General features: G+C 39.5%; 2 protein-coding genes across 2 annotated transcripts; one reads left to right on the plus strand and one right to left on the minus strand.

Moving 5' to 3' along the window:
- The first annotated feature begins 713 nt into the window (after positions 1-713).
- On the plus strand, positions 714-11,368 carry LOC138403550 (uncharacterized). Its single transcript, XM_069504566.1, has 8 exons — positions 714-1,605; positions 2,210-2,233; positions 3,066-3,268; positions 4,003-4,132; positions 4,880-5,044; positions 7,127-7,305; positions 8,205-8,311; positions 11,259-11,368. Exons 1-8 carry the CDS (start codon positions 1,563-1,565, stop codon positions 11,308-11,310), a joined length of 903 nt encoding a protein of 300 aa, XP_069360667.1. The 5' UTR covers positions 714-1,562; the 3' UTR covers positions 11,311-11,368.
- Positions 11,369-14,200: 2,832 nt separating this feature from the next.
- Positions 14,201-22,217, minus strand: LOC138403551 (uncharacterized). Its single transcript, XM_069504570.1, has 6 exons — positions 22,205-22,217; positions 20,625-20,845; positions 19,318-19,447; positions 18,456-18,629; positions 17,048-17,223; positions 14,201-15,120 (listed from the first exon to the last, which is right to left on the minus strand). The coding sequence occupies exons 2-6, from the start codon at positions 20,826-20,828 to the stop codon at positions 15,016-15,018; spliced, it is 789 nt and encodes a 262-aa protein (XP_069360671.1). The 5' UTR covers positions 20,829-20,845; positions 22,205-22,217; the 3' UTR covers positions 14,201-15,015.

Here is a 22,217-nt window from a genome sequence, read left to right on the forward strand (position 1 = left end):
AGGGTACTTCCCGTTGACCTAGAATCATGAAATTTGGCAGGTAGGTAGATCTTATAGCTGACATTTGGGGAAAAATCTGAAAACCGTGAATTTAGGGTTAGATCACACAAAAAAAATTAAATTGTGGTCATGAACTAATAATTAGTATTTTCAACTTTCGAAGTGAGTGACTATACCAAGTGGGGTATCATATGAAAGGTCTTCACCTGTACATTCTAAAACAGATTTTTATTTATTTTTATGCATCATAGTTTTTGAATTATCGAAATCATACGACTGTAGTACGGAACCCTCATTGCGCGAGCCTGACTCGCACTTGGCCGGTTTTTTCTCTTCGATAATTCGTTCTTCTTCTGCACAACAAAGAAATAATAATCAAATCCTCTTCACTGTCGCTCATCTTGCGACGTTGTTGCTCGTACGCGAACGGGTGTAAAAGTGACGCGCAAGTGACGCGAGGTGCCGCGTACTGAAGTTGTAGTGCGGTAGGCACCGTCGAGCGGCCTGAGGTGAAGCGTTCTGCAGTCGGACTGAAGCGCCGCGCCGCGCCGCTCAGGTGCGTACGAACCTTTAGCGCGGAGGCAATGCGGGGCGTTCCCACCCCGATCTCCACTTGTCGCGGACTATATGTACTATGCCCTCGACTTCGCTCATGTGATATAAGTATATTAGGAGCTTTAATTAAGTATATTTAAGGTGTTTTCACACTTTGATCAAATCTATTGAACTATTTGTTATACCAGTAATACTATGCTTGATGCGCGAGACTTGGTCCGCCTCAATTTAGGTTTTTGAATTTCCGTGATAAAAAGTAGACTACTTATGTTAGAGATGCAAACTATCTTTGTATACATTTCGCTAAAATCGGCCGAGAAAATGTAACAGATAAGTAGATAGACAGATATATGGACGCACTTCCGCATTTATTAAATAAGTATATTAGCATGGATATGTACCCACTTAGTGATAGCACAGTTTAACGAAATACTACCAGTTGTTCGACGCCTTTGAAGTCGAGCAATGCCGCCGCTCGTGTAGGTATATACATGTTCCTACGCAAATATGCAAGGGTTGTCACAAAATTGGGATTAAAATCGCGGGGAAATCGGTGAAATTTTAGACCCTTGTTGTGTTTAGAATTCGTATAGCATCCGTAGACAGAACAGTAATGCACCATTTTATGATAGAACTTACTAAACGAGACTTAAAATATTTAAAACCACGCTCACGTAAACCCTCGTCCATCAACCACACAGACTACGCGAATCTGTGTGCAGAGGGCCGCGCCGCCCGCGCTTCGCAACCCACCCCACCGTTGCTCTGTATAAGTACATTCGTAATTGGACTGTATATTTCAAGGCTGTGGTGATAGGTATCTACTGATATTGAGTTTTTCAGCACCTATCTACATAAACGTCTCTGTAAACAAAAGCATCTGCTAATGATTCAGGTAAAAATATCAACGGAAGGGTATAAATACCAAGCTGATTGAGTTTTTTTATTACAGTAAATTAACCGACTCCACAGAAGGCAACGATACTTAGTCGTAGCTTGTAGGAATAATGAAACTGTTCTTGGTTCTCCTGGGCCTCAGCGTAGCTGCTGGTGAGTTATTCTTTACTTTTTTAGGGTACCGTACGGGACCCTATTACTACCGATCTGAATCCGTGAAAATAAGGATATAAAATAGATCCTTATTTTCACGGATTCGGATTTTTATATCTGCTTCCTTATATTATTATATCATAAGCTACCATACAAATAGTTCTATGACTACTTTGGAATGTATTTTCACGGACTCGGATCGGATGAGTGCGTAGGTAATCGCCCTAAGCCTGCGCTGTCCGTCCGCCCGTCCGGTCCGTCCCGTCCGTCTCCCAGCGGCCTATATCTCGTGAACCGTAATAGGTAGAGAGTTTAAGTTTTAACAGAATGTATTTTTAATGTTAATCTAAGTATACTACAACAAATAGTAAAAATTTTGACAAGGTGAATGATTTAAGCTGAAAGTATATTCTTATAAATTAGGTGAATGATTTAAGCTGAAGTATAGCTATAACTTTCAGCTTATATATTATGTACCTAGCTGAGCTCAAGCTGCGTACGGAAAACTAAAGCCGGGGACGTGGGGTAGTTTTTATCATTACGACCTCTCAAGCCTACCAAATTAAACAGTACTTAAATAAAAACTTCTGATGCTCTGTTTCAGGTGTTAAATATGATGGCCTACGAGGTAAGTCCTGATGTACTTAACTGTAGATGACAACTATTTCTAGACACCTTAAGGGTGTAAGGGCTTTAGTAAATTGTTAAAGTTAAAGGGTGACTGGCAGGGGGTTGCCACGATAGGTACTAAGTGTCTGGCATTGCATGACGTGATTTCTAATACTATTCCGAAGAAAATAAATAGAATTACACTTTACACTTTGACGAAAGTTTTTAACACCTCTGTTAAGTACCTGTTATCTGCAAAAGCCACCATGAGCCAAACTATGTAGTCTCTGATCGTTCCTCCCTGTGTTGGGGGACAATACGCAGGGAAACTTTCAGCTTTTATAAAATAACGAAGGTCTGGCACGCGCTGGCTCTCTCTCTGTTTCATTTTTTTGGATAAAAAGTCATGTCCGTCCCCAAGATGCAAGCGTCTTACGAAGCGTTAAAATCGGTTAAAGGATGGGTTGTGAAAAAGGTTACAGATTCTAAACCCGTGACTTCGTCCACGTGGACTACACAAAGAAACCCCTATTTACCTCCTTAGGGGTTGAATTTTCAAAACTCCTTTCTTAGCAGATATCTACATCATAATACCCTTTCAGCCCGATCCGTCCAGTAGTTTGAAGTGCGTTGATAGATCAGTCAGTCCTTTTCCATTTCCTACCTTTTCCTTTTCAATAATAAGTATTTCTTATTCACCACTGGGTGAGATCTATAGAGCGCACTCTGACTTTGCTTAGACTTAAGACAGAGTTAAAACGAGACAGATGTACCTATATATATGTATAAGATCTCTAGTGACTTGGCCCTACCTCTAGACATTTTCAACTTTTATATTTACCTATTTCCAGTTACCTATGGTCCGTTAGAAAAGGATAGTAAGGATTTTTTCTTCAATATCCCGCGTACAATTGTGGAAGCAGTAAAGGAGGGTTGGTGCAAGACTGAACGTCCCCCGGGGCCACTTGAGCAGCTAGAACTATACTGCTCGCCAGGGTATTATGTCTGCTTGCTTTTTACTCCTTCTGGAATGGCCGCTGGATTGCAACTTGCTGTAAGTAGACGAAAGCTTTGAGTGCAGCAGAGGAACTACAGAACTCTCACGTCATCATTACCATCGTCATGAATCATGATCAACCCATTACCGGCTCACTACAGTGCACGAGTCTCCTCTTAGAATGAGAAAGGTTTTGGTCATAGTCTACCACGCAGGCCAAGTGCGGATTGGCAGACTTTATACATCTTTAAGAACAAATTTCGTCAAAATCGGTTGAATGGATAGGAAATACCGTGAAAGGCTAGCAACAGACAGACAGACAGACAGACACACATACTTTCGAATTTATAATATTAGTATGGAAATATGAATATGGATATTGTCCTTTTAGGGGTAAAAATCTTTATTATAAGTTAAATGTTTTCTGTTGTAAAAGCGAACAGGAAATCAGAGGTACTTACTGAATAATATTATTTTGAGCGAGCGCTGTTGATTTGTTAATTTTTTTTGCACCAACCGTAAATTCGCAAGCGAAGCAAACACGATTTTTTTTTAATTTTACAGGAAAGACCCTCAGTGGATTACTTATAATACATGGCATTGATAAAAACTATATTTTTGAATTTTCAAGTTAATCGTCCACGCAAGCCTGTCAACTCCCACTAACACACCTGTTACGTACCCTCGCTATGCTACCCTCTAAATTCGAGTGCCCTAGGCCTTGCCCATCTGCAGGTATGGACGGACCGACTCTGGTCACGGTACTGATATGTATAAGATGTATGTTACAGTTCCCCGCAGACGATCTGATCACTGCAGTGATCGACAAAAACAAGTGGTTTACGGATTGGTACGTGTCAACTGCCGATGGCGAGCCGGCGAAGAAGTACTTGGCCCTCTCACAATATTGGGTTTCCGAAGGTACAGTCATTAGTATTATCACAGACCTATTTTCACGCCGGGTGGGAGAGTGCACTCAGCAAAATAAAATCTCGACAATTTGAGGTTATAACTTATAATGTTCAGAAAGTTCGGACTCCCAATAAGGGAATTGTTGGTCATGCATTCAAATATTGCTTTAGGTTTCTTTTGGCTTCGGGTAAATTCCCGCCAGGGGAAATTGAGGAATTTACTTAGGTATTTAGGTACTATACTAATATTGAGCCGGTATACATTTTCAAATTGTCTCTACCGGGAATCGAACCCAGGACCACACTACTGCGCCAGATTGTTAATCGAAATTTTTGATCATATATTGCGAAGGCTTATCTAATCTAGCGCAAAATGTTAAGTAATAAATTATGGCCTTCTTAGATAATTTCTCTTTCTATTGCTGAAAACCGAATGAAAATCCGTACAGTACCTACCCAGTTTCTGAAGAGTCAGCGCGGCTGGGGTGCGCGGGACTTCTCTTACTTCAAATAGTAGGTACCTATATGTATAGCCTGCAACAGGTCAAGATGGCAATCGGAGTGAGGACGGCCAGCACACCCGCACAGCCGCACAGCACAGCCCCCGCGCTGGATCGGTGCGGGATAGCGCGGGGACATGCTGTTGTGCAGGGCGCCCCCCCCCCCCCCCATGCCCCGATTGCCATATCAGCCTGTCGCGTACTACTTGTAGTGAAGTAAATGATGAAATGAACACAGTCTGTTGTTTTCCTTACAGAATTCTTGGCAGCGGGTGGTCCTACAGTAGAGAATGGTTCGACGCTACAAGATGACGGTATATGGGTCTACAACCATAGCGGAGAACTGATGCGTATCCCAAAGACAGAAGCGGAAATTAACTGTACTACTAGGTTCACTAAGCAGAACTGCACGCCTAGAATGGGTATAAAAAGAATCATATTATAATGATAATAAATAAACTTGAATTGTACGCAAATTGGTCCGCTTGCATATTATACTAATAGGTTGTTAATAACCCCGTGGAACTCTTTGATTTTCCGGAATAAAAAGGAGTCATGCCTGTCTCAGATGCTATAGCTATAGTAGATGCCCGTGTGAGATTTATGGCGTTATGTTTTAGTATAAGTAATAATTATTTAGTATAGACAATTTTATTTTATCCTAATATGACAACCGTAACTTGGATTTAGGTTCACGTGGATTTAGGTTTCTTTTTTTTTTAATTATTATTATTCATGTACCAAAAATTGTAATTACAAAGTAATAATAAATTAAGTTACATCGGAAATGCTTATCTCTAAACAGAGATTTCTTCCAGCTTCCCATTCAAGGTTGTGAGTAAGGCGTATCAAGAAGTGGAATAGGTCTACGGTACTAGAATCTAATAAACTACATAAATATCTTATAATAATACCCAAATCAACTTATATACAATAATAATACTTATCATAAATAATTATATACATAATATATGAAAAATATAAATACATATAATATATAAAATACTCTATATTAATGATAGGTAATACTGCTTCACTCTGTATTTGAATGAGTGTACTGAGTGGCAGTTCTCTCTGACTTTTTCAGGAAGTGAGTTCCAAAGTTGGGTAGCTAGTACGGTGAAAGATTTGTTATAGAAGACTGTGTTACAACGGGGAGTGACGAGAGGATTTTTTGAGACACACGACCGCATAAGTCTAGTAGGAGGGCGGGATAGTTGAAATCGCTCTCGTAGATAACCAGGGGAAGAGGTATTAAGAACATTGTAGAGAACAGTCAGAATATGCAAATTGCGGCGAAAGCGTATTGGGAGCGTATTTAATCGACGACGGTAATCGGAAATATGGTCGAATTTGCGCAGGCCGTTTCTTGGATTTTCCGGGATAAAAAGTAGCTTAAAGATAAGAGTCGATGGACCGTGAAAAGCTATCAGACAGGCAGACAGACGCACTTTCGGATGCTCGCGACTTCGTCCGCGTGGGCTACACAAATTTCAAACCCCTATTTAATAGCTAGTCAGTCATGCCCGGTTTCTTAACTCGCCAGTTATGTTCTCATTATAGCTATTGATTCAATAAAATTATGTATAGGATAAACGTCGGTTAACTGTCCCTGTGTTTCTGAATACAACAATAACTATGGAACCGCTTATGAATAAAAGTACCTCAGAAACCGGGCATCAGTCAGTCAGTCAGTGGTTATCTAAATATATAAAAGGAAAAGGTGACTGACTGACTGATCAACGCTCAGCTCAAACTACTGGACGGATCGGGCTGAAATTTCGCATGCAGATAGATATTATGACATAGGCATCTGCTAAGAGAGGATTTTTGAAAAGTGAAATAGGGGTACCATGAAATATGTGTAGTCCACGCAGACGAAGTCGCGAGCATAAGATCTCTAGTGTCATCCTATACATAACTTTATTGAATCAATAGCTAATGAGAACATAACTGGCGAGTTCAGAAAAGAAAGAAACCGGGCATCAGTCAGTCATGCATGCCTGCCAATGTGCCAGGAAGTAAATCACTGTACTGTTTACTAATTCATCAGCTTGGAGAGTAAGTTGGTGGCGCGGCGTGTCAACCCCGTTCCTAACTAGAGAGCACGTCACTTGACGTGCTCTCTAGGCACGTCGACTATGACTAGGAACGATGACTTCATCGTTCTTGCGCCTGATCTCTCTCCGGTCATGTCGGATTTCCGTCTCATCGGACTTTGAGAGTGATGAGGAGGAGGAGAAATAGATAGTGCACCTGTGTTTGGGCACACATCTTGTACACTTTAATATCTCCCGCGCATCTGGCTTATCTCCATGGAGATTCGGTCGGGACGACATTATTATTACACATGGCCATCACGCTACATTATCCGATGAGTATAATGCTGCATTTTTCATGTTAACACTGTCTTGTGGCAGCACCTGCTCAAACATTTCTCTTTGTATGTCTGTTATTATGTCTTAAACACATTTACTTAACACGTATAATTTATTCCATTTTAGGCACTCACTATCACTACAACATGACACGGGAGATGCTTTGCGAAAACCAACTGCCATGGTTCGCACTTACAATAAAGGGAGAACTAATCGGTTCCGGTCTCCAGTTCTTCGGTGATCTCACCAAATCGCCGGCTTACAGGGAGTGGTTTGAGAAGTTTCGGGGTAGAAAGGTGGAGAGGGTAAGGCTATGATAACTCTACCTAAAACATAATAAAACCATAACCCTTCCTTTTCGCTTTGCCGTAGTCGGGTAAAAAGACCAGGCGCCTTGAAACTCGCGATTTTACATGCAGATAAATTCTCTCTACAGTAGGTACGCGGCAGAAAATATTGCACATCGACCTTTAGAAAGAGATATCGTTGAGACCGACAAAACGTCACATAGGTATGAGTGACAGAGACAACGCTCTACAAAGCCGAAATCTCATTCTAAAGGTACAATATTTTTTGCCGCCTACTGTATACACGTAGACCCCATAAGAAAGGATTGTCTATATTTCTAAATACTAAGTGGCTATTTGTTAGGGTTCCGTACCCGAAGAGTGCCAAGTGTCTGTCCGTCCGTCCGTCTGTCTGTCAGGACAGCCCGCCTAGGTAGTAGGTAAAGAGTCAAAATTTTCACAGAATGTGTATTTGTATACAGCAAAATAATAAAATTGCGGAATCGGCAGGATATGCAATTTTTGATATGTATTTAAATTATTAATAAATTTCCTTGAAGTGTAGGTAAAATCACTAGCATAAAAATTATAAAAAAAAAAATTCAAAATGCTCTTCATGAAAATTAAAAAAGTGTTAGGTATTTCTTGTACGGTACGGAACCCTTCGTTTTTTTAGATTTGTTGTATGAAAAATTTGCTTAAAATCAAACTAACCTTAACATAGTTAACCTTAGCATAAATAAAAAATCGAAACTCAGCAGTTGCTCTTTTTAAGTCATTAAAAATTGCAATGTGTAACAATACACTGCACCATCTTGTGGATTACTGAAAGCTCAGCCGGTTGTTTCCAGGCAACTTTGTCATCATAATACATATAATTATGTAGATAAACATTTCAAGAATTCACAATGTTTCAGTCGGCTGTTCCGTTTGGGCCGCCATGTCTCTACGATCTGGCTGATGCGTATCCCATTTTCAGTCTTCACATTTACTACATCGACAATCCTGATTCTATAAAGTGCCGGTAAGTTCTAGCAAATACATTTTTGTATTGATTTGTACATACTATTAAACATAGATTAATTATTGGTTTCGCTACTAAACTTATGGCTCACACCTTGCCCTATGTTGTGCCATCGCATCGATTTTTCAGTTGATATTTTAATGAGTACCAAAATGAGGATTGAGTCAGCTCCTATGAAGTGTTCATATTAAGGATGGCTATATTCCAGACCAATGGCCCGATGATTAAACAGGCCCAAACCTAGGTACAGTAGGCGCCAGAAAATAATGTACATCGACCTTTAGAAGGAGATAGCGGTTTTCTAGAGCATTGTTTCTGTCGTTGAGACCGAAAATACGTCACTTAGGTATGAGTGACCGAGACAACGCTCTACAAAGTCGAAATCTCATTAGGTCGATGTACAATATTTTCTGCCGCGTACTGTAGTAGCGTTCAAACTTAGGTAGTTAGTTATTACTTTATCAAGAATTACATTGCGTTACACAATCACACGCGCCTCTCAATACAAACGTATTACTTACGCTAATTATTCTATTATCTGTTGTTCTAAGTCTAAAACTAAGCCAGTTATCAATTTATCTCTTCATTATTTTTATTGCCTGACTATAATAAATATAATAAAGTTAATATATTTATTTTATTTAAACTAATGCCAATTGAAAATCTCTATTATAGGCCAAATTTTAAGGCAATGTCGGGCGTAATAACAACAATTTAGGAAAACTTTACTCAATAGTAGGGGAAAGCAGGTAGGATTCGTACACTTTTTACTCTAGGTCATGTAAAAACAAAACTAATAAATATTTCAAAATAATTTCAACGCTGCTGGATTACCAAGTTATCTGGCTTTAATTATAGTGTAGTTCAGTGTTGATGCAAAGTAAGATGACAAAGCTATGATGAATTTCCCAAAAAATGGAAATCGTACGAAAGCACCCCACACGCGAGGTAGCTTCGTACATCGACTAGGGTACATTCGTACATAGTGGGGAGCCTTCGTACACAGGAATTAAAAAGGCTATTTTATATGAAATTAAACATTTATTGATATCAAAATTAACACTGAATCAACCTTAAACATAGTAATAATTAACTATATGGGGTTTACAATCAATTTGTTACAATTTAAGTCATTCATTAATCAACATTCTAATTTACCGTTATAGTAACTCGCGTTTCATCTCTTTAGCCTTCTGTTTTCTCTCTTGTTCTTCTTTTTCCATCCTTTTGCTCTTTCCTTTTCTATCAGTCTATTTTTTTCGGGATTATAATATGTTATATCCTTAATTTTTCTAATACTTTTCCTTTCTTTGTGTCTTTTTAGGTGCATTCTCAGTCACTTTAGGCTAAGGTAAAAGGTTGCATAATTTCTGGCGTCAACATCCCACAGTTGATGTAGATGGTGATGGAGGTGGCAATCTTGATGATAGATCTTGTTGAGTAAGAGTTATTTCTTTGGGAGTTGAATTGGGATAGCGCCTATGTCAAAAATAAACGATTTCTTAGTAATTATTATTAAACAGAGGGTCTTCCAAATTTCGTGAAATCCACGTCCATTTGTAAGTTTTAACGATTCTAAACTGATTCTAAAGTTGTCGATTTAAATATAAAGAGTACGTCAAATGTTTATGACGTCATATCTATGTATATCTTTTAAACAAGCTGCCATAGGTACTAAGCCAGCGTTTTGACGTTTGATAAGAAGTTGCTAATTTGACTTATAGCGCAGCTCACGACAGGCATGAAACTTCGAAGAAAGAAAACATCGAGGTTTCACCCACAAGTTGGCAGGCGTCAAATGTCGCCTATATTTGACGCTCGGTAGGCTAAACTACTAGGTATTTTTGATTTAACGACACCCCTAGCCTAATATTTAGCAGATGTCGATTTCAGGATCAAACCGAGAGTTTCTTCACTCTAGTTCTGCTCTACTAGTCTAGGCACCACCACTATTTGTTGCATGTTATCATCTGGGAGTGGTTTAGAATTGGAATCCTATAACCCAGTTAGTGCAAAAACGATCTGAACTCACGCGGGGTGCATTCGTGAAGTACGAATCCACCCCACTCCTAACTGCACGAAGGTACCCCAACCAAAAAAATCAAACAATAAATTTAAAATAAAAATAACGGTGAAGGTTATCCCAAAATTAATGTTTAAACATGAATCTAAGGCACTTATCCAAAGGCTATGATATTTTACTTTAACAATTTGAGCCAAGCTTATTACGATTTAATGTCGTCAAAGATGAGTCGAAAAAGTATTTTCGCGGTGTGAAAACACGTTTTGACTTAGTCTAAAAAAACTGACTGTTGTACAGCCACTGCACTTAGCTGTGAGCCTATGAATATGAGCGGGCCTCACATATACAAAAACACAAACGCCTCACCATGTAGCATAGTGTAGATATGACTGTTGTACGAATGCTCCCTCTGTACGAATCCTACCTGCTTTCCCCTATGTACTTGATTTTGGTTACTGTTATAAGTCGATGATGATTGTTATAGATATTGTGTTAGGTTTGTTTAAAAATATTGATCAGTTTAAAAAAAAAAATTAAAATAATAATAATAATAACGTAATAATATGAAACGTTGATTTGCGTTTTTAAAACTTTGTCTATCTCACTCTTGAGTAAGAAAGTATATCCCGCGGCCTATACTTTAAAATCCCTATACTTACTTTAAAATGTTGAAGTTAGGACATCATGCGCCCACGCTCGACTTGAAGCGGCCATCGAGAGCACTCTTACGCTGAGATCTATAGAGCGCACTTTGACTTTGCTCAGACTTAAGATTGAGTTAAAACGAGACTGATTTATGTGAGACATTTAGCTCTGTCTCGTTTTAACTCTGTCTTAAGTCTCAGCTAAGTCAGAGTGCGCTCTATAGATCTCATCCAAGTAAAAAGTCGCAAAATGTTTTAATCACTGTCCATTTTGTTTCAGACGCGAGGATTCCGCTGACCCGAGCACTACCCCAGAATACGGAGACCAATAACTTAACTAAGTAATTATATTTTGTCTGTTATTTTAAAAACTAAGTACCTACGTATTTGAAATGAACCTAAGTAAATGTTGAAACTACGAAAAATAAGCTTTTTCTTTCGATTCTACTTGAGTATAGTTTTTGCATTTCATGAGGGCGAGTGGCTCATGCTTGTGTTCTCGTATCGGTATAATAAAGTTAAAGTAAATGTGTGCGTTTGCAAGCTCTTCTTCGCGACTGATTGGTCCGATATGCACACACACTCACCATGTCCATATTGTATTCAACGCAAACACAAGTTAAGTTGTCTCGCCTTCGTGGTTTGCAAGAACTGTATGAAGTATTTAATATTATGAATTTACTAAGGCCGTGATAGCCTAGTCTTTAAGACATCCGCCTCCTATTTGAAAGTCGGGGTTCGATCCCGGGCACGCACCTCTAACTTTTCGGAGTTATGTGCGTTTTAAGTAATTAAATATCAGTTGCTTTAACGGTGAAGGAAAACATTATTAGGAAACCTGCACACCTGAGAGTTCTCCATAATATTCTCAAAGGGATGTGAAGTCTGTCCAATCTGCACTTGGCCAGCGTGGTAGACCGTGGTCAAGCCCCTTCTCATTCTTAGAGGAGACCCGTGCTCTGTAGTAAGTATTATGATGATGGTGATGATTTCACTTAGGCTTGATTTTCAGCGTCTAGTTATGCTTTTTAAAATGCCTTCGTTTTCCCGGTATAAAAAGTGGTCATAATAAATTGGTTTCAGCCGTTTCGCAAATTATGTTCCAGACATACCTACAGAGATTTTCTTATATAATGAGGTTCGGGTTATGAATGTGATGACTGTTAAGACATAAATAACATGTAATAACTATTTCAGCTATTTCAACATCACATACGATTTCGATTAAACTTCAGTTATTTTATTTATTCATAATTAAACCAATTTAATAGAGATAATCCTATTATAGGATTTCTGTGGTTGTACTTGATTAGTCCGTATGCCCCTGAGGCTGTGGTGTGATGCGGGGTGATCCATAGCTCAGTGATCACCACTGAGTGATAGCCACCCACCGAGCTCATTTGACCTTTATTTTTAATCCATTAAAGGTGTCTGACGGAAAATTATTTTAATATCACTCAGTGACGCATCAATGTAGAACCAACCACTGTCAAATGAGTTTGATGGCTATTGGCTATCAATTAGTGTTAATAATTCACTAATCACGGACAGGTCCGAGCACGGTCCGGGTGACCTAGGAATCGGGATCCACGTCTTCGCCCGCGAATGCACCCGCCGCGCGGCGTAGCGGATGCGTAGCGGCCGGCTACGGTCGTGAGCAGGCAAGAGGAAACCCGCATGCTTGAGAGAGTATAAGATTTTACGTCTCCACGTTGCTAGAATTTCGAGAGTCGAAACACAATAACATCAAAGTAAAATGGACCTAATGAGCCTTGAATTGAAGTCAAATATTCAATGCCACTGATTTTAATTTCGCAATGTTTCCGCTTGGAGCGCTGGCTGTAGATGTGTAGACAAACTTGAGTTTTAAAACAAGGCCATTAAGATCCAGTTTACTATAACGCGGAAGTATTTAGATTCTCGAATTCTAGCAACGTTTGGTGAGACGTAAAATCTTATACTGCGGGTACTGTATGAAGTCCTGTATTAATCCACACTTGGCCAGCGTTGTTCCCTTCTTATTCTGAACTGCTACGATTCCCTGGCCGTGCTCGGCGCTACACTAGCTTCGGAAAGCTCTGCTGCCGATGCCGGGTTGCCAATGCTAAGATCCGAATGCGTCCTATACGTTCAACCGACTTGACGTCAAGCACGTAGGTAATTTGTTTTGCTTGATCAAGCTGCTTGATGCGCTCGTCTAGCGGCTTAGTCATGCAAACGGCACTTTTCTCATAATATCTCGAACGCTGTCCGAACGTCGCGTCAAGCAAAAATGTAAAATCGTATCAATCACGCGTCAAGCACGGAAATGCTTGACTCAAGCCATCAAGCAAACTTTGTAAACGGTCAAAATGCTCTCAGGCCAAAATGTAGGTGCTTGAAGTCAAGCCACTTCACCGTGCCGGAAGCTCTTTATGATGATGCTGATCATGTTAAAACGAATTACCTAAGTGAGGGTTGATTTGGGTTTGATTAAAGTATAAATTGCCACACCTCTTCCAAGTAAGCCTGCTTCCATCTTAGGCTGCATCATCACTTTTTTTTAAATAGAGATAGTGAGCAAGCGAGCAGGCGGGTCACCTGATGTTAAGTGATTACCGCCGCCCATGAACATTTGCAGCACCAGAGTAACCGCCGATGCGTTGCCGGCCTTTTAGGAATTTGTTGGTCCGCCCCTTGAATAACCCCATGTTGTAATCTAGTGGGAACATCGCCGATGGGAGTTGGTTCCACAGTTTGCACGTGCGTGGAAAGAAGGATCTGGCACAGCGGACGGTCGAAGTGCACCGACACCCAGGTGCTGAGGGTGAAATTCCTTACGGTGGCGCGCGGTGCGGTTGTAGAAAAATGAGTGTGGAATGAGGTCAAAAAGCTCTTCAGAGCACTCCCCATTTTAAAGGCGATAGAACACGCACAGAGGTCAGAGAGCTAACGTCTCTGCGGTGCTCCAGGCTTTCTAACGAGCCGGTTAGTTAATAACTAATATTGCTTAATAAGGTGATAGGTCGTAGTTAATGGCTTATATAATATGTCGCAGTTAGGTATATTGTCAATAGGCATAATACGCCAAACGTATCGTCCGATAGATACAGACAAATCTTCAAGAATAAAACAAGGTGTAAGATTGAAACTTTAATTTTATCATGATAATGAAAAAAATCTAATAAACGAAAATCAGAAAACAATTAAAACAATATACTTACCTATTATAACATTAATTTAGGTAAGTAGGTATACCTTTACAGAAATCGGTTTTATGCGTGCCGTGTGATTTAGTTTGCCCATTTAGACATAATATCGTAGTATTTTTAGGGTTCCGTACCCGAAGGGTGCCAACAGGACCCTATTACTAAACCTCCGCTGTCCACCCGTCTATCTGACCAACTGTCCGTCCGTCTTTCTGTCTCTCTGTCAGCGCGCTGTATCTCATGAACCGTAATAGGTGGACTGCTATTGCTACACAATGAAAAAATTAAAATGGCCGTCACTTAAATTTATAAAAAAAAATTACATAATCTTGTACGATGGTATGGATCCCTCCGTGTAGGCACATATGACTATGTTCGAGTAAGAGTCTCACTTTTTAATTTTTTTAATTTATGAAATAGCCTTGATGGTCTAGGGCCTAGGCCAGGGGTCTCCAACTTTTTAGCCTAAAAGCCACACTGATTTCTCACATACAAAGGGCCAAGTTCTATCTAGAAACATTTGACAGCTTATTATTTTGTATGTCCTCCGCACATTATAAATACCATGTAGTCATTATAAACTTTGGCGGGTGGGATTTATTATATGAGACATTTTCAATTGACAGTTACGGAAAGGTTTTGGTCCGCGAGCCGTAGTTTGGAGACTGCTGGTCTAGGCGGTAGAGTACTATTATATATTCTGTGGCGGTAGTACTATTATATGTATATTCTGTGGCGGTAGGTATTAAAAAGTTTGATAGTAGGTAGGTACTTATGGGCCATAAGTATGGTACCTACTAGTTAGGTAGCGGTAAATTATTTGCCGCTTGTTAACATAAGTTATAATTATTATAGTATACACCAGGGAGATTTGGTGAAATAGATGTGATACGTTCTTACGCCAGGTTTTGCAGCTATATTGTATAGGCATTCCGGTCCATTGTTAACTATGGCCTGAAAGTAAACAAGTAGGTTTAGTAAACGTACTCTCACCGAAATAATTGTGTATTTTTAACCGACTTCAAAAAAAGGAGGAGGTTCTCAATTCGACTATGTTATTTTTTTTGTATGTTTGTTACGCGATCACTCCGTCAATTATGAACCGATTTTTTGATGATTCTTTTTTCGTTGGTCATATTTTAATTTGGTAAAGATCTGATGAATATCTTCGGAGATGGAGAACGGAACTCCTCAATTAATAAGAGTAAATTGCTCGCGATCAGTGTAATAGCTTTGTAAATAGTAGGGTTTTAACCAGGCATAGCATATTTTTAACCGACTTGGAAAAAGGAGGAGGTTCTCAATTCGACTGTATGTTTTTTTTGTATGTTTGTTACGCGATTACTCCGTCAATTATGAACCGATTTTGAAGATTCTTTTTTCGTTTTGTAGGACATAAGTATGTCCTACAAAACAAAACGTCCTCTGAAGTCAGAGGTAGTCCTATTATTATTTGGTAAAGGTCTAATGAATATCTTCGGAGATGGAGAACGGAACTCCTTAATTAATAAGAGTAAATTGCTCGCGATTAGTGTAACAGCTTAGTAAACAGTAGGTTTTTAACCAGGCATATCATATTTTAGTACAATGGGGCCACTAAAAATTTGTGAAATAAAAAAAAATAAAAAAAAATAAAAAAACCGACTTCAATTACCACCAACACTAAATAGTAAAAAATAATTCAATTTATTACCCAATATAATTATGTATACAACAGTTATTGTAGTTCTATAGTAATTAGCCGCACGAACCGTCTATCTACTCTTCATAGTGTTTTGCGACTGCACATTGGCACCGACTCCAAAAAATATTACTATAGAACTACAATAACTGTTATGTCAATTTCCGGGATGCAAGCTCTCTCTCTGTACTAAATTTCATATAAATCAGTTAAACGGATGGGCTCTTAATATTCCCGTGGGAACACTTTGATTTTCCGGGATAAAATGTAGCCTATGTCCTTCTACGGGATGTAAGCTAACTCTGTACCAAATTTTATTAAAATCGGTTAAACTGTTGAGCCGTGAAAAGCTACCCGACAGACAAACATACGGACACACTTTCGCATTGATAATATTAGTATGAATAATATGGATAAGGATTTCAGAAATTCTTAAAGTCGATTGCTTTAGTCGGCTTTTTAAATTATAAGTTGCTAGCTGATGCCCATGCCTTGTTCCACGTGGATAAAGCTTTTTTGGAAATCCGGTGGCAACTATTTTCCGGGATAAAAAGTGTCCTATATCTGTATTTATGTGGGATTCAAATTGTCAAGATCGGTTCAGTAGTCGAGCCATGAAACTATAACAGATGGACAGACATGAGACTCACTATCGACTTCATCCACATGGATTTAGGTTTTTAGGGTTCCGTACCCCAAAAAGGAAAAAGGAATCCTTCTAGGATCACTTTGTTGTCTGTCTGTCGTGTCTGTCAAGAAACCTATAGATACTTCCCGTTGACCTAGAATCATAAAATTTGGCAGGTACTTATAAAACACACAAGCACAGGCACAAGTAAAGAAAAAAATCCTAAAATGGTGAATTTGTGGTTCCATCCCAAATAAATTAGCGATTTGTGTTATTAAATTACTTCAAGATGGCGCTGTCCGTCATTAACTTTCTTAAATACTGGTTTGACATTATTTTTACGATGGTGCGGAACCCTTCGTGTGCGAGTCCGACGCGCACTTGACTGTTTTTTTAAGTCATCTGGGAATGCCTTGATTTTCCCGGGTTAAAAGCTATGTAGCAGCTCCGGGATGCAGCGGGCCGTGAAAAGGCACAGACAGGCAGGAAACACTTTCGCATTTATCTTAGCATGGATATGTATGGGAATATGGGATAGATAAAATGGATATAATGTGTAAATAAATTAGTACCTGGACAGCAGCTTGACTAGGCTTTTCAAACAGCTCACATCCGTTCTTAACATCGTCTACCTCTGCGAACATCATCAACCCGAGTCCCATTACTTTACCTCCATTACATAATGTGAACCACGGAAACATTTTATTGCATTCGGTTTCGGGGGTCATTCTGTAGTAGTAGTGAGTACCTGCACAAGAGTAAAGTTGTAGCTGTTACGAAGATGATGTATTTAGTATTATACAATATTATGATGTAGGTATAGTACGCGCCAGGTCGAGATGGCAATCGGTGGCAAAGCCGACCGCGATAACCCGATGCGGGGTAGTGCGGGTGACGACTGACATGCGGGCGTGCCCGGGTGGCGTGCATACCCCGAATGCCATCTCGTCCTGTCGCGTACTATAGGTACCTATGTATGATCTGCAGTTGTTATACTTTGCGTAATATTCCGATGAATGTTATCATCTAGGTAATAGGTATACCTATTTACGCTATATTTACTTGACTAGCTGATGCCCGCGACTTCGTACGCGTGGATTTAGGTTTATAAAAATCCCGTGGGAACTCTTTGATTTCCCGGGATAAAAAGTAGCCTACGTCACTCCCAAGGTCTTTACCTATACCCGTGCAAAAAATCACGTCGATCCGTCGCTTTGTTGCGACGTGATTGAAGGACAAACCAACAAACCAACAAACAAACACACTTTCGCATTTATAATAAGGGTACTGATTCCGTGGATGGAATATAAAACGGCTTACCTATATTGTATTGCAAATTACAATATAGGGTCTACCCTGCCACATATTTAATTTTTTCAAAAAATTTACTCGAGATGATATTGTAATGAACGATACCCTATACATCCAAATCTATTCAGTTAAGAAGTTATGGTGGAATAAAGAAACTCACATACCTACATGTATGAACCCTAAAAACATTAGGTAGATACCTACATTCCTTTGTTGGTCAACCGCTTAAAAAATGAAAATTGAGTGAACAGTCTTGATACATTCCAAAGGCGTAAACAAATTATGGGACGCGACAGACAGTCGCGACGCGCCAAAAGAGCCTTGTCGCACTGTACACTGAACTGTGTACCACGCTGGCCAAGTGCGGATTGGTAGACTTCACACTCCTTTGAGAACATTATGGAGAACTCCCAGACATGCAGGTTTTCTCACGATGTTTTCCTTCACCGTTAAAGCAAGTGAAATTTTAATTACTTAAAAATGCACATACCTATTATTCTTCGAAAAGTTAGAGGTGCGTCGTGCCCGGGATCAAACCCCCGACCTCCGATGAGGAGGTGGACGTTCTAACCACTAGGCTATCACAGCTTTTGTACACTTCAACTAAAATAGCTACGTTGATAGATATTTACTCTGGTCTTACTTATCTACTAGTTTTCAAAAACATACCCATCATAGGTATAGTTGCTTGTTTTGTGAAGTTACTACTTAGCATTGTGTCCTCAGAAGTAGAAATGCGGTATATATCTTCATTGAAGCCTGATACCCATATAGCACTTTCTGGCAATATATGGTTTTCCTTGCTCATAGCAATACGCTCTTCGGGAGTCTTCTTTAAAAACTCTGAAAGAAAAGTGTTTTACAGAAAACTATACATTACTAGCGAGTAGCGACCCGCCCCGGCTTCGCACGGGTGCAATGCTAATGTAATGTATGTGGTGGTGCTAAATAAAAATTATACATTTACTATAGCGATCCGCCCGGCTTTACACGGGTCAGGTGCAATGTAGATACTAATATGTTGTAAGTGTGGTCATTTTGTTATTATGGCCGTAGCTATTTTTTCACTTTAAATACTTACAGAAAAAAATTTAAGCGAAAGGAAAACGAGCTCCGCCATTACAAAAAAAAAAGTGCGAGTCAAACCCGCGCACCGAGGGTTCCGTACTACAGTCGTACTTTTTCAATATTTTGTACAATAAATCAAAAACTGTTATGCATATAAATAAATAAAAACTGTTTTAGAATGTACAAGTAAAGGCCTTTCATATTATGATACCCCACTTGGTACAGTTATCTTACTTCATGATTCTAGATCAACGGGAAGTACCCTATAGGTTTTCTTGACAGACAGACAGACAGACATACAAACAGATGTACGGACGGACGGACGGACTAACAGACAGACAGGACAATAGAGAAGGCGTCTAGCCTGGTGATCCTATCAGTATAATAACGCTAGTATTGGTAGACAAATTGAACTTTTACCCCAATGCACCCTACCTATACATAATATTTTGATTTTACTTACCTTCAGAACAGTAAAACTGCCGTTTGCATAGGTAGGTGGCGGTACTCCCATCTTCTGAGGTGACCTTCCAAGTAGTCCATCCCTGACTGCTCATGTCAAATACGGGTTCGGACACCGCATCTTTACGTATCTGGAAATAAACGTATACGATCAAAAACCAATAGTAGGTACTTTTGCTGTACATATTTTTAGGATTCCAGAATTAGGTATCATGGATTAGGTATATCATCATCATCATGAATGATAATAATGTCCCCCAGTCCGAATTTCGGCCACGGGGCGCCCAATCTGCCTAGAGATCCGCCAACTGCGTGAAAGGTAGGTATAGGTAGTACATTATAGTGCACTAAGTTTATGCGCAAATACAGCTATGCACTCTCTATTGCCTCCGTCTCATAATCCGATGGAACGGAAATCCGACACAACCGGAGAGAGATCAGGTAACCAAACAAAGGGGTAGGGTTTAATAAAGACTGCCATACTTCTTCCAGGTTAGTCCGCTTCCATCTTAGATTACATCATCACTTACCACCAGGTGTGATTGCAGTCAAGGGCTAACTTGTATCTGAATAATAATAAAAAAAACGGGCGTCACTCTCGCGCCGCTTGCTTCCTAATCCAACTAACAGTCCTATTTGCATTGGGCTTTGAAATCGGTATGTTACTTGCCAGCGGGACAGGAGTGGAGAAGGCGGTAAGAGACTCAGAAGCGCGAGGAGTGCAACGGATCGACGTGATTATTTTGCATGGATATATATAGGTAAAGACGTGGAGACTGGAGAGTGACATAAGCTACTTTAATCTCTGAAAATCAAAGAGTTCCCATGGGATTCTTAAAAACCTAAATCCACACGAACGTAGTCGCGGGCATCAGCTAGTATTAGTATAGATTTTAAAAAATACTGTGTCTTCCCTTCTCATCATCATCATCATCATCATCAACCAATAGAAGTCCACTTCTGGACATAGATCTATTGTAGGGACTTCCACACGCCACGGTCTTGCGCCGCCTGGATCCAGCGGCTCCCTGCGACTCGTCTGATGTCGCCCGTCCACCTGGTGGGGGGTCTTCCAACGCTGCGTCTTCCGGTGCGAGGTCGCCATTCCAGCACCTTGGGACCCCAACGTCTATCGGTTGTACGAACTATGTGCCCTGCCCATTGCCACTTCAGCTTCGCAACCCGTTGAGCTATGTCGGTTACTCTAGTTCTCCTACGGATCTCCTCATTTCTGATCTTCCCTTCTATTCAATATGCCTGGAGTTTTATAGGAGCTGCAAATAGGTATCTATATAGTTAGGTACTTACAGCAATATTCAGGCCTCTAATATGACCTGTTTCTTCATCATAGTACAGGCAGAGGCTCTTATCCTCCTTTGGGCAGTAAAGCTTCAGCTGAGGCAGTGGGCCCTCTGGGTCTGGACGTGGCGTGTATTCATAGCCTTTCTCTTTAGCTTCAGGTAGGGACATGTCTAGGCTTATGAAGAACTTCTCCCCTTTCCAAGGCGGCATATCAACGCCAAATTTCACTGTGACACAAATTATAATAAACTACAAGTTGCCCGCGACTTCGTCGGCGTAAAATTTTTGGTTTCTCATGATAGTGCAAAGTCCCACTTACCTACTTGCTCAGTCTCATCTTATTGTACCTACTTAACCCAGAATACCTAAACACACAAACATAGGACTAACATAGGAAATATAATAAATATAATATAGGAAAAACATAGGACTTCCAACCCCCATTTCACCCCCTTAGCTGGAAATGTTCTCATAGCAGTTTCTTAGCTGACACCTAACCCTAAGAAATAATCTACCTCCAAGTTAAAAGTAACAATAATTAAAACTTTCCCATACAAACTTTCATCCGCTACTTTACCACCCTTAAAGGTGAATTTTCCAAAATAACTCATCAGATTTTTATTTTTATTGCTAAATATTTTTTAAGCTAATAAACTAAAAGTCGATTTTCACGTCTGTAACTTCAAAAACATAGGACTTTTATATAACCTTCCACCCCCATTTCACTCTCTTAGGGGGGATTGTCTGAAAACCGTTTCTGAGGTGATACCTTCATCCTATAAAGAACCTACTTACTTTCAAGTTAACAATAATTACAACTTTGCAACACAAACTTTTATCCCCTATTTTACCACCCTTAAGGGGGCATTTCCAAAATAACTTATACAGATTTTTATTATTTAAAGCTAATAATCTAAGTACCGCGTCCTTAACTTCAAAAACATAGGACTTTTATACTATAACCTTCCAATCCCCATTTCATCCCTTTAGGGGGGATTTTCTCAGCTGCAACCTAACCTCAAGAAAAAACCTACTTTTCAAATTTCAAGTTAATTAATATCAATAATTGAAACTTTCCCATACAAGCTTACCAAACAAACTACTCCAAGTGCTCCAAGTATTATTTTACTTTAAATGTATCTTAATAAAATTTAAAACTAAAAATATATAATTAAAAGCAACTAAAATAAATAAATACCTACTTATGTAGCATTTGCAACTAAGTAAAATAAGGTTGAGATAGGATAGGTTATAAATTATAATATTCTATGTAAAACGTCAGAAAAATAACGATGATTAACATTGAATTGAACTACTAAAACTAAACTTAGACAATGATCAACCGAGTACGTCTAGTGTACACACTTTAAATAAACCGAGCCTTCGTGGGCGCACCAACAATAATCTCGCACTACGAGAAAACATTAACTAACTACCCTCAAGTTGTTCCCCTCCAGGGACCGTAATTTTTTCCAGCCTTTATATAGATGGATGTCATTATTGTTAAATACCTACTTAAAAATTAATATTGTTAGTGGTTACTCACTGTTATTTATTATATAATATAATCGCAATACAAAACTTACCTACGAGACTAGG

Source organism: Maniola hyperantus, chromosome 18 (genome assembly GCF_902806685.2).
Source record: "Maniola hyperantus chromosome 18, iAphHyp1.2, whole genome shotgun sequence".
Lineage (NCBI taxonomy): Eukaryota > Metazoa > Arthropoda > Insecta > Lepidoptera > Nymphalidae > Maniola > Maniola hyperantus.

Bases quoted from the DNA above. Each gene is read 5' to 3' on its own strand.
- LOC138403550 (XM_069504566.1), top strand. From the start codon at position 1,563: ATGAAACTGTTCTTGGTTCTCCTGGGCCTCAGCGTAGCTGCTG. The intron at 2,234-3,065 runs GTAAGTCCTGAT...ACCTATTTCCAG, and splicing joins TAAATATGATGGCCTACGAG to TTACCTATGGTCCGTTAGAA. The intron at 3,269-4,002 runs GTAAGTAGACGA...TGTATGTTACAG, and splicing joins CCGCTGGATTGCAACTTGCT to TTCCCCGCAGACGATCTGAT.
- LOC138403551 (XM_069504570.1), bottom strand. From the start codon at position 20,828: ATGCCGCCTTGGAAAGGGGAGAAGTTCTTCATAAGCCTAGACATGTCC. The intron at 17,224-18,455 runs GTATGTTTTTGA...ACTCTTGTGCAG, and splicing joins AGCAACTATACCTATGATGG to GTACTCACTACTACTACAGA. The intron at 15,121-17,047 runs GTACTAATTTAT...GTTTACTTTCAG, and splicing joins CTAGTCAAGCTGCTGTCCAG to GCCATAGTTAACAATGGACC.